Source organism: Artemia sp. Qi Xiang Cuo, chromosome 16 (assembly GCF_049724085.1).
Source record: "Artemia sp. Qi Xiang Cuo chromosome 16, ASM4972408v1, whole genome shotgun sequence".
NCBI lineage: Eukaryota > Metazoa > Arthropoda > Branchiopoda > Anostraca > Artemiidae > Artemia > Artemia sp. Qi Xiang Cuo.
Window position 1 is genome coordinate 11,112,948 of NC_142809.1, and position 12,914 is coordinate 11,125,861.

Below are 12,914 nucleotides of genomic sequence, written 5' to 3' on the forward strand. Positions count from 1 at the left end.
AGTTACTTTTCTTGTTATTCAAGCCGGGGGACTCTTAAGTTTCCTGTATAGGGTTTTCAGCCGTGGTGATTCAATGGTATACTTTTTTGTTTCAATAAAACGTCATTTTTTTTAGGGATTTCGGGTTATTCATCGAAACTCCCATAAAATTGTTTTCGAAATAACATTTTGCTGTTAAAACTAATCAAGATAATAGTTACCATTCTTGAATCTATGATAATTCAGTGCCCCGCCATCAATGGAGGAAAATAAGGAAAGAAAAGAGGAAATACCAGGACTACTCACGCAAAAAAGTTACTTTTCTTGTTGTTCAAGCCGGGGGACTCATAAGTTTCCTGTATAGGGTTTTCAGCCGTGGTGATTCAATGGTATACTTTTTTGTTTCAATAAAACGCCATTTTTTTAGGGATTTCAGGTTATTCATCGAAACTCCCATAAAATTGTTTTCTAAATAACATTTTGCTGTTAAAACTAATCAAGATAATAGTTACCATTCTTGAATCTATGATAATTCAGTGCCCCGCCATCAATGGAGGAAAATAAGGAAAGAAAAGAAGAAATACCAGGACTACTCACGCAAAAAAGTTACTTTTCTTGTTGTTCTAGCCGGGGGACTCTTAAGTTTCCTGTATAGGGTTTTCAGACGTGGTGATTCAATGGTATACTTTTTTGTATCAATAAAACGCCATTTTTTTAGGGATTTCAGGTTATTAATCGAAACTCCCATAAAATTGTTTTCGAAATAACATTTTGCTGTTAAAACTAATCAAGATAATAGTTACCATTCTTGAATCTATGATAATTCAGTGCCCCGCCATCAATGGAGGAAAATAAGGAAAGAAAAGAGGAAATACCAGGACTACTCACGCAAAAAAGTTACTTTTCTTGTTGTTCAAGCCGGGGGACTCTTAAGTTTCCTGTAGAGGGTTTTCAGCCGTGGTGATTCAATGGTATACTTTTTTGTTTCAATAAAACGCCATTTTTTTTAGGGATTTCAGGTTATTCATCGAAACTCCCATAAAATTGTTTTCGAAATAACATTTTGCTGTTAAAACTAATCAAGATAATAGTTACCATTCTTGAATCTATGATAATTCAGTGCCCCGCCATCAATGGAGGAAAATAAGGAAAGAAAGGAGGAAATACCAGGACTACTCACGCAAAAAAGTTACTTTTCTTGTTGTTCAAGCCGGGGGACTCTTAAGTTTCCTGTATAGGGTTTTCAGCCGTGGTGATTCAATGGTATACTTTTTGTTTCAATAAGACGTCATTTTTTTAGGGATTTCGGGTTATTCATCGAAAGTCCCATAAAAGAGTTTTTGAAATTACATTTTACTATTAAAACTAATCAAGATAATAGTTACCATTCTTGAATCTATGATAATTCAGTGCCCCGCCATCAATGGAGGAAAATAAGGAAAGAAAAGATGAAATACCAGGACTACTCACGCAAAAAAGTTACTTTTCTTGTTGTTCTAGCCGGGGGACTCTTAAGTTTCCTGTATAGGGTTTTCAGCCGTGGTGATTCAATGGTATACTTTTTGTTTCAATAAGACGTCATTTTTTTAGGGATTTCGGGTTATTCATCGAAACTCCCATAAAAGAGTTTTTGAAATTACATTTTACTATTAAAACTAATCAAGATAATAGTTACCATTCTTGAATCTATGATAATTCAGTGCCCCGCCATCAATGGAGGAAAATAAGGAAAGAAAAGAGGAAATACCAGGACTACTCCCGCAAAAAAGTTACTTTTCTTGTTGTTCTAGCCGGGGGACTCTTAAGTTTCCTGTATAGGGTTTTCAGCCGTGGTGATTCAATGGTATACTTTTTTGTTTCAATAAAACGCCATTTTTTTTAGGGATTTCAGGTTATTCATCGAAACTCCCATAAAATTGTTTTCTAAATAACATTTTGCTGTTAAAACTAATCAAGATAATAGTTACCATTCTTGAATCTATGATAATTCAGTGCCCCGCCATCAATGGAGGAAAATAAGGAAAGAAAAGAGGAAATACCAGGACTACTCACGCAAAAAAGTTACTTTTCTTGTTGTTCAAGCCGGGGGACTCTTAAGTTTCCTGTATAGGGTTTTCAGCCGTGGTGATTCAATGGTATACTTTTTGTTTCAATAAAACGTCATTTTTTTTAGGGATTTCAGGTTATTCATCGAAACTCCCATAAAATTGTTTTCGAAATAACATTTTGCTGTTAAAACTAATCAAGATAATAGTTACCATTCTTGAATCTATGATAATTCAGTGCCCCGCCATCAATGGAGGAAAATAAGGAAAGAAAAGATGAAATACCAGGACTACTCACGCAAAAAAGTTACTTTTCTTGTTGTTCAAGCCGGGGGACTCTTAAGTTTCCTGTATAGGGTTTTCAGCCGTGGTGATTCAATGGTATACTTTTTTGTTTCAATAAAACGCCATTTTTTTTAGGGATTTCAGGTTATTCATCGAAACTCCCATAAAATTGTTTTCGAAATAACATTTTGCTGTTAAAACTAATCAAGATAATAGTTACCATTCTTGAATCTATGATAATTCAGTGCCCCGCCATCAATGGAGGAAAATAAGGAAAGAAAAGAGGAAATACCAGGACTACTCACGCAAAAAAGTTACTTTTTTTGGTATTCTAGCCGGGGGACTCTTAAGTTTCCTGTATAGGGTTTTCAGCCGTGGTGATTCAATGGTATACTTTTTGTTTCAATAAGACGTCATTTTTTTTAGGGATTTCAGGTTATTAATCGAAACTCCCATAAAATTTTTTTATAAATAACATTTTGATATTAAAACTAATCAAGATAATAGTTAAAATTCTTGAATCTATGATAATTCAGTGCCCCGCCATCAATGGAGGAAAATAAGGAAAGAAAAGAGGAAATACCAGGACTACTCACGCACAAAAGTTACTTTTTTTGTTGTTCAAGCCGGGGGACTCTTAAGTTTCCTGTATAGGGTTTTCAGCCGTGGTGATTCAATGGTATACTTTTTGTTTCAATAAGACGTCATTTTTTTAGGGATTTCGGGTTATTCATCGAAACTCCCATAAAAGAGTTTTCGAAATTACATTTTACTGTTAAAACTAATCAAGACAATAGTTACCATTCTTGAATCTGCTACAAGTGGCAGCTTTTATTCACAAGCCAATTTTACTAAAACGCGTGTTGCTACATTTCTCCAGGAACAAAAATTTCCCTAACAAACCCCGTCTCTTTTTGAAAAGTTCAAATAATTAAGACTAAAAAATGATTTTTGACATTTCAGATCCTCTCCCCTTAGAGTACTTTTTTCAGATGCAGTAAAAAAGTTTATGTTTCCATTTTAGCATGCAATTGCGACATGAGAGGTTCTCTTGACGAAGGTATTTGCGACTCCTATACAGATGTACGAAACGGGCTCGACGCTGGTCAATGCCACTGTAAAAGGCACGTTGAGGGAAGACAGTGTGATCGATGTAAGAATGGTTTCTGGAACTTTATTTCTGAAAATCCTGATGGATGCCAAGGTAAAGTTCAAAGATTCTAAAACGTAAATAACCATATGACATGGTCTATTTCACAGGTAAGAAAGAAGCAGTGTACTGCTATGGATCCAGGGGGAAAGGAAGTTAGGGTCTTTCCATGGATCCATCGAAGAAGCTCAAGTAGGGAAAACGAAAGAGTGGAGCTAAAGAATTGATTGTTCAATGCTCATTTTATTTGCTAGTTGTTAAACAACCTGTTGCTTTTCATGTTACATTTATACAACTCATGTTACTGTCACAACTGTTGTTGTTACGTTGTCAAATTAAAATTACAAATCTTTTCTTTCAAATTTTCTACAAAATCCTTTCCAGATATACCAATAGTAAATCGCTAATTACAATTGCATATACAAAATACTTTCCAGATATAGCAATAGTAAATCGCCAATTACAATTGCATATACAAAATCCTTTCCAGGTATACCAACAGTAAATCGCCAATTATAATTGCATATACAAAATCCTTTCCAGATATACCAATAGTAAATCGCCAATTACAATTGCATATACAAAATCCTTTCCAGATATACCAACAGTAAATCGCCAATTACAATTGCATATACAAAATCCTTTCCAGTTATACCAACAGTAAATCGCCAATTATAATTGCATATACAAAATCCTTTCCAGATATACCAATAGTGAATCGCCAATTACAATTGCATATACAAAATCCTTTCCAGGTATACCAACAGTAAATCGCCAATTACAATTGCATATACAAAATCCTTTCCAGATATACCAATAGTGAATCGCCAATTACAATTGCATATACAAAATCCTTTCCAGATATATCAAAAGTAAATCGCCAATTACAATTGCATATACAAAATCCTTTCCAGGTATACCAATAGTAAATCGCCAATTATAATTGCATATACAAAATCCTTTCCAGATATACCAATAGTAAATCGACAATTATAATTGCATATACAAAATCCTTTCCAGATATACCAAAAGTAAATCGCCAATTAAAATTGCATATACAAAATCCTTTCCAGATATACAAATAGTAAATCGCCAATTACAATTGCATATACAAAATCCTTTCCAGATATACCAATAGTAAATCGCCAATTACAATTGCATATACAAAATCCTTTCCAGATATACCAACAGTAAATCGCCAATTATAATTGCATATACAAAATCCTTTCCAGATATACCAATAGTAAATCGCCAATTACAATTGCATATACAAAATCCTTTCCAGATATACCAACAGTAAATCGCCAATTACAATTGCATATACAAAATCCTTTCCAGATATACCAATAGTAAATCGCCAATTATAATTGCATATACAAAATCCTTTCCAGATATACCAATAGTAAATCGCCAATTACAATTGCATATACAAAATCCTTTCCAGGTATACCAACAGTAAATCGCCAATTACAATTGCATATACAAAATCCTTTCCAGATATACCAATTGTGAATCGCCAATTACAATTGCATATACAAAATCCTTTCCAGATATACCAAAAGTAAATCGCCAATTACAATTGCATATACAAAATCCTTTCCAGATATACCAATAGTAAATCGCCAATTACAATTGCATATACAAAATCCTTTCCAGATATACCAATAGTAAATCGCCAATTACAATTGCATATACAAAATCCTTTCCAGATATTAATTAAAAAAAAACTTTCCAAAAAATAAGTTTTTCACAGAAAAGTAAAGGCAATTTTAAACTTATGCTCAGGAGATACAAATACCTGTTAAAATTCAAACTCAAAACTACCAGAAATTACTACTAAAGAATAATTAAAACCCAAAACGAACAGAAATGAAATAAACAATCATAGCAAAAAACATACAACAAGTAATAATATAAATGTTTAATTAGATCTTAAAGCGAGTAATGCTTAGATTGAATATGAAAATCAAGCTTAAAACGAAAACAAATATTTTGTTATTAAAGTATAAATGAAACTTAAAACGAACAGAAATTAAATAAACAATCAATAAAATAAACATTCAGCGAAACAACATAAAATATATATTAATGTAAATGAATAAATAAATCTTAAAACAAGTGAAACTTAAATTGAACACTCAAATCAAGATCGAATCTAACAAAAATAACTACAAACAAGAGTTAGGGTATCATCTCACTACAAAAGCCTGAAACTTACTGCGTCACTGGTGCTTTACTGAAAACAATACTTTGGAATATTTTCACTTTTGTAACTTTAAGAAATAAAAAAATAATTAAGATTTTAGGGAATAAATATCAGCATATGTATATTAAATTGACAATGCACATTTTTTTTCAGTAAACTCATTTGAATTTTTTTCAGTAAAGTACAAATTATATTCTGGCTTTTAGTAAGCATAGGGGTTTTGAACCCTACTCACATTAATTTATGCTTGTTTTTAGTTTGACTCTAATATTTATTTTAATTTTTTTTCGTTTTGGGTTTCATTTATTTATTGATACTGATTTGGGGTAGTTGTATGCTTGGTAGATTATATGATAGTCCGGACGCCAGGTGTTGAAAATGCGAACCATACCACGACGGAATGGGGCTGCTACGAGAATTAGCCTACCCTTCACCCCCTAAATTGACCATGCGGATTGAAAAATACCAATGGCACTTGCTTGCGAGTAGTGGAACACTCCAAAACTTGACATTTTATTATATTTTGGTGTTTCATGCAAGAAAATGCATGTTCCGCAAAGTTTGAGGTGCAGTTTTCCGCTCAAATAGAAATGCCTAGAAGCCATAGAATGTTTTCATAACAAACTAACACGATTAGTTACAAGAAATGGCAGAGTTAAAAAAAATGGCAAAACTATACGAGTCTTGAATAGTCATGGAAAGTATAAACAAAATCAAATTGAATATTAGATAAATAATGATATTAATTGTTGAAAGATCCATCAGTTCAAGATTTTTCTTCACTGTAATTTTTATTTTCATTTTCAATGTTGTAAGAACTGGAAAATAATAAATTTTTAATATAAGAGTAATTCGTTTTCAGTGAAGCACCAATGACGCAGAAGGCTTTAGGTTTTTAGAGTTAAAGAAGGGGGCAATATCCAAATTTTGATTGTAGTGAAACTATATTTGTCTTGACCAATCTTGAAAAGAACTAATAAATTAAACTGAATATTTGATGAATAATGATATTAATTGCTATAAGCTCATCAGTTCAAAATTTTACTGTAATTTTAATATTTATTTTCAATATTAAGTACAAAAGAAAACATTTGTAATATAATTCGTTTTCAGTAAAGCGCCAATGATGCAGTAGGTTTTAGGCTTCTGCAGTGAGACGATACCGAAACTGTTGTTTGTACTTATTTTTATTCGATTCAAACTTGATTTGCATATTCAATTTAGGTTTCACTCGTTTTAAGATTTATTTATTCATTTACATTAATGAATATTGTATGTTTGTTCACATTGATTGTTTATTTAATTTCTGTTCGTTTTAAGTTTCATTTATACTTTATTAGCAAAATATTTGTTTTTGTTTTAAGTTTGATTTTCTTATTGGACCTAAACAATACACGTTTTAAGATATAGTTATTCATTTATATTATTACTTGTTGTATGTTTTTTTGCTATGATTGTTTATTTAATTTCTGTTCGTTTTGGGCTTCATTTAATCTTTAATAGTAATTTCTGGTCGCTTTGATTTTTAATTTTAAAAGGTCTTTTTATATCCTGAGCTTAAGTTCAAAATGGCCTTTACTTTTCTTTGAAAAACTTATTTTTCGGAAAGTTTTTTTTTAATTAATTTTTGTTCGTTTTTGATTGCAAAAAGTTTCAAGTTTTTATGGCATGGGGGGGTGCTTACTGTCCGATTATTCTTGACTTTAAAAAACGGATCTAGAGCTTTCAGTTTAAATCGAATGAGGCTTTTTTCAAAGTCTATACGATTACCTCTTTGATAAAAGCCTTATATATGAACAATAGACAGCTTGCATAACTTGTGGACAGTGATTGACAACAATGAATGGATTGAAAAAATAACTCCAATAAGGGGGTTTAGACCATTTTAATTGCTGACACAAAGGGATCCCGACTGTTTGGAATTGACCTTAATATGAATTTGTGTGCCGAAGCAATTTTGCATCTATCACAGAGTATGTATTTTAACCTTATAATTGGATAGTTATAATAGATTTCCTATGTGTTCTTCCCATACAAAACCCCTTCCCATAAGTTATAAACCCCCTATAATAAGTTACGCCTCAGGGCATAACTTAAAACGCCTACCCCTGGGCCCTGGTGGGCTGTGTCGACACCGGAGTTTTTTGTTATCAGAACTTTGAACTATTTTAACAAAATGTCTATCTCAAAATTTTTATCTGATGCATTAAGGACGTGGAGGAGGTAGAGGGGCTAGTTGCCCTTCAATCTCCTTTGACTCTCAAAAAATGAACAAGAACTTTCAATTTTCAATCAAATGAGCCCTCTCTAAAGTTTATACGAGCATCCCTTCCATAAGAAATAATATGAAGGATTCAGAGAATCCTTAAATTATAACCCTTGCCCTGTGGGGGGGGGGAGTTGTAATCCTCAAAGACCTAATTTCCAGAAATTAAAACTACGTTTAATAAAATGGCTGTCTTAAAATTTTGATTGGATGTGTTTGGGGAAATGGTGGGCGTGAAAGGGGGGTTAGTTGCCCTCAAATCACTTTTGACTATTACAAAGGGCACTAGCCTTCGGAATTTCCAATCGAATGAGCCTTTTTTGAAGTTTCTACGACAACGCCTTCTATAAAAACCTTATATGCCCCCAGGGCATAACTTAAAACCCTTGCCCTGAGGGTGAGCTATCTCAAAAGTTTGATTGGATGTGTTTAGGGAAATGATGGGCGTGGAAAGGGGAACTTGTTGCCCTCCATTCACTTTTGACTATTAAAAAGGGCACTATCCCTTTGAATTTCCAATCGAATGAGCCTTTTTTGAAGTTTCTGTGACAACGCTTTTTATAAAAACCTTATATGCCCCCAGGGCATAACTTAAAACCCATGCCCTGAGGGTTGTGGGGGATTGTCCTCCTCAAAAACATGTTTTCTATCTGAAAATGAACTACGCTGAACAAAATGGCTATATCAAAATTTTGATTGGATGAGTTGGTAAAAATGAGGGGTGTGGGGGGGGGGCTAGGTACCCTTAAATCACTGTCAAATATGAAGATGTTAACGATTCGTTCGAAGATATACCCGAAATAGCTTGTTTTAAATGCTCCAAGTCGGCGCCTATAAAAACCATATATAACACCATATCATCTATAAAAACCCGAGCCCTGGAGGATCTGGGACAGTTTACTCCTCAAAAACAAATTGTCTATCTGAAAATCAACTACGCGGAACAAAATGGCTATCTCAAAATTTTGATTGGATGTGTTTGGGGAAATGATGGGTGGGGGGGCTAGTTGTATTCTAATGACTTTTGACTATTAAAAAGGGCACTAGCCCTTTTGACTATTAAAAAGGGCACTAGCCGATTAATTTCCAATCGAATGAGCCTGTTTTGAAGTTTCTGCGACAACGCCTTCTATAAAAACCTTATATGCCCCCAGGGCATAACTTAAAACCCTTGCCCTGAGAGTTGTGGGGGATTTTACTCCTCAAAATTATTTTGTCTATCTGGAATTCAACTACGCTTACCAGAATGGACATCTCTAATTTTTAATCGGTGGCGTTTAGGGAATTGATGGGCGTGGGGGGGATGGTGGCTAGTTACACTCCAATCACTTTCGACTATTACAAAGAGCACTAGTTATTTAATTTCCAATTGAATGAGCCTGTTTTGTAGTTTTTACGACAACGCCTTCTATAAAAACCTTATATGCCCCCAGGGCATAACTTAAAACCCTTGCCCTGAGGGCTGTGGGGGAGTATCTTCCTCAAAAATATATTTTCTATTTGGAAATCAACTACGCTGAACAAAATGGCAATCTGAAAATTTTGATTGGATGTGTTTGAGGTAATCAAGGGCGTAGGGGGGCTAATTGGCCTACATTCACTTTCGACTATTAAAAAGGGCAATACCCCTTCAATTTCCAATCGAATGATCCTGTTTTGAAGTTTCTGCGACAACGCCTTATATAAAAACCTTATAAGTCCCCAGGGCATAACTTAAACCCCTTGCCCTGAGAGTTGTGGGGGATGGTCCTCCTCAAAAATATATGTTCTATCTGGAAATCAACTACGCTGAACAAAATGGCTATATCAAAATTTTGATTGGATGTGTTTGGGGGAATGATGTGCGTGGGGGGGTTCGTTACCCTCCAATCACTTTCGACTATTAAAAAGGGCACTATCCCTTTGAATTTCCAATCGAATGAGCCTTTTTTGAAGTTTCTACGACAACGCCTTCTATAAAAACCTTATATGCCCCCAGGGCATATCTTAAAACCCTTGCCCTGAAGGTTCTGGGAGAGTGTCCTCCTCAAAAAAATATTTTCTATCTGTAAATCAACTACGCGGAACAAAAGGTCTATCTCAAAATTTTGATTGGATGTGTTTGGGGAAATGATGGGTGGGGGGGCTAGTTGTATTCTAATGACTTTTGACTATTAAAAAGGGCACTAGCCCTTTTGACTATTAAAAAGGGCACTAGCCGATTAATTTCCAATCGAATGAGCCTGTTTTGAAGTTTCTGTGACAACGCCTTCTATAAAAACCTTATATGCCCCCAGGGCATAACTTAAAACCCTTGCCCTGAGGGTTGTGGGGGAGTATCCTCCTCAAAAATATATTTTCCATCTGGAATCCAACGACGCTGAAAAAATTGGCTATCTGGAAACTTGTTTTGGTGGCGTGGGTGCGATTTAGGGGCGTGGGGGGGGGGATGGGGGCTAGTTACACTCCAATCACTTTCGACTGTTAACAAGGTCACTAGCACTTTAATTTCCAATCGAAAAAAACTGTTTTGAAGTTTCTGAGATAACGCCTTGTTTAAAAACCTCTTCTACCCCAAGGGCATAACTTAAAAACCTTCCCCTGAGGGTTGTGGGGGAGTTACCACCTGAAAAATATATTTTCTATGTGGAAATCAACTGCGCCAAACAAAATGGCCTCCGGCAAAGTTGATGGGGGGGCGCTTGGCAAACGGGGGGGCGTGGGGAGGGTCTAGTTGCCCTCCAATCGTTTTCGACTATTAAAAAGGGCACTATCCCTTTAATTTTCAATCAAATGAGCCTGTTTTGAAGTTTCTACGAGCACGCCTTCTATAAAAACATTATATGCCCCCAGGGCATAACTTAAAACCCTTGCCCTGAGGGTTGCTGGGGACTGTCCTCCTCAAAAACATATTTTCTATCTGGAAATCAACTACGTTGAACAAAATCGATTTATTACCAGTTTGATGGGCTTTGTGTGGATGGATGAGGGGCGTAGGGGGGGGGGGCTAGTTATCCTCCATTCAATTTCAACTCTTAAGAATGGCAGTATCCCTATGAATTTCAAATTGAAAGAGCCTATTTTGAAGTTTCTAGAACAATGCCTTCAATACAAACCCTTTATGCCCCAAGGGCATAACTTAAAACCTTTGCCCTGAGGGTTCTGGGAGAGTGTCCTCCTCAAAAACATATTTTCTATCTGAAAATCAACTACACTGAACAAAATGGCTATCTCAAAATTTTGATTGGATGTGTTTGGGGAGAAATGATGGGCGTGGAGGGGAGCTAGTTGTATTCTAATGACTTTTGACTATTAAAAAGGGCACTAGCCCTTTTGACTATTAAAAAGGGCACTAGCCGATTAATTTCCAATCGAATGAGCCTGTTTTGAAGTTTCTGTGACAACGCCTTCTATAAAAAACCTTTATGCCCCCAGGGCATAACTTAAAACCCTTGCCCTGAGGCTTGTGGGGGAGTGTCCTCCTCAAAAATATATTTTCTATCTTGAAATCAACTACGCTGAACGAAATGGCTGTCTGAAAATTTTGATTGGTTGTGTTTGGGGAAATGATGGGGGTGGGGGGGGATGGGGGCTAGTTACACTCCAATCACTTTCGACTATTAAAAAGGGCACTAGCTCTTTAATTTCCAATCGAATGATCCTGTTTTTAAGTTTCTTCGATAACGCCTTCTATAAAAACCTTATATACCCCAAGGGCATAACTTAAAACCCTTGCCCTGAGGGGTGTGGGTGAATGACTTCCTCCAAGATAAAATTTCTGTCGGTAAATCAGAAACGTGGAGCAAATCGACTATAGCCAAATTTTTATTGGATTCGTTTGGGGAAATTCTTGGCGTGGGGGGAGGGGAGTTTTGAACTTACGAAGCTTTTAAATATAGCTAAGGGCACAAGCCCTTTGAATTTCAAATTGACTGCACCTTTTTTTAATTTGATAAGAAAAAGAAATCTATAAGATCCTTATATGCCCCAGGACATAAATTAAAACCCTTGCCCTGAGGGTTGTTGGGGATTGTCCTCCTCAAAAACATATGTTCTATCTGGAAATCAACTACGCTGAACAAAATGACTATATCAAAATTTTGATTGGATGTGGTTGGGGGAATGTTGGGCGTAGGGGGGGGGGCTAGTTGCCCTCCAATCACTTTGTACTATTAAAAAGGGCAATAGCCCTTTGAATTTCCAATTGAATGTGCCTATTTGGAAGTTTTTACGACGACCTCTTCTATAAAAACCTCATATGCCCCAAGGACATAACTTAAAGCTCTTGCCCTGAGGGTTGTGGGGGATTGTTCTCCTCAAAAACATATTTTCTATCTGGAAATAAAATACACTGAACAAAATGACTATCTCAAAAGTTTGATTGGATGTGTTTGGGGAGAAATGATGGGCGTGGGAGGGGGAGCTAGTTGCCCTCCAATCACTTTTGACTATTAAAAAGGCCACTATCCCTTTGAATTTCCAATCGAATGAGCCTTTTTGAAGTTTCTATGACAACGCCTTCTATAAAAAACCTTATATGCCCACAGGGCATAACTTAAAACCCTTGCCCTGATGGTTGTGGGGGATTGTCCTCCTCAAAAACATGTTTTCTATCTGAAAATGAACTACGCTGAACAAAATGGCTATCTCAAAATTTTGATTGGATGTGTTTGGGGGAATGATGGGCGTGGAGGGGGGGGCTAGTTGCCCTCCAATCACTTTCGACTATAAAAAGAGCACTATCCCTTTGAATTTCCAATCGAATGAGCCTTTTTTGAAGTTTCTACGACAACGCCTTCTATAAAACCTTATATGCCCCAAGGGCATAACTTAAAACCCTTGCCCTGAGGGTTCTGGGAGAGTGTCTGGAGAGAGTCTCCTCAAAAACATATTTTCTATCTGGAAATCAACTACGCGGACCAAAATGGCTATCTCAAAATTTTGATTGGATGTGTTTGGGGAAATGATGGGTGTGGGGGGGGGGGGCTAGTTGTATTCTAATCA

At 35.7% G+C, this 12,914-nt stretch overlaps 1 protein-coding gene across 1 annotated transcript in view; it reads left to right on the forward strand.

Moving 5' to 3' along the window:
- The window catches only part of LanB1 (laminin subunit beta-1), a 233,786-nt gene that overhangs the window by 93,346 nt on the left and 127,526 nt on the right, over nt 1-12,914 (forward strand). Inside the window, exon 8 of the mRNA XM_089102239.1 lies at nt 3,334-3,513. Within this exon, the coding sequence (XP_088958365.1) occupies nt 3,334-3,513 (180 nt within the window). The remainder of the gene's footprint in view (nt 1-3,333; nt 3,514-12,914) is intronic.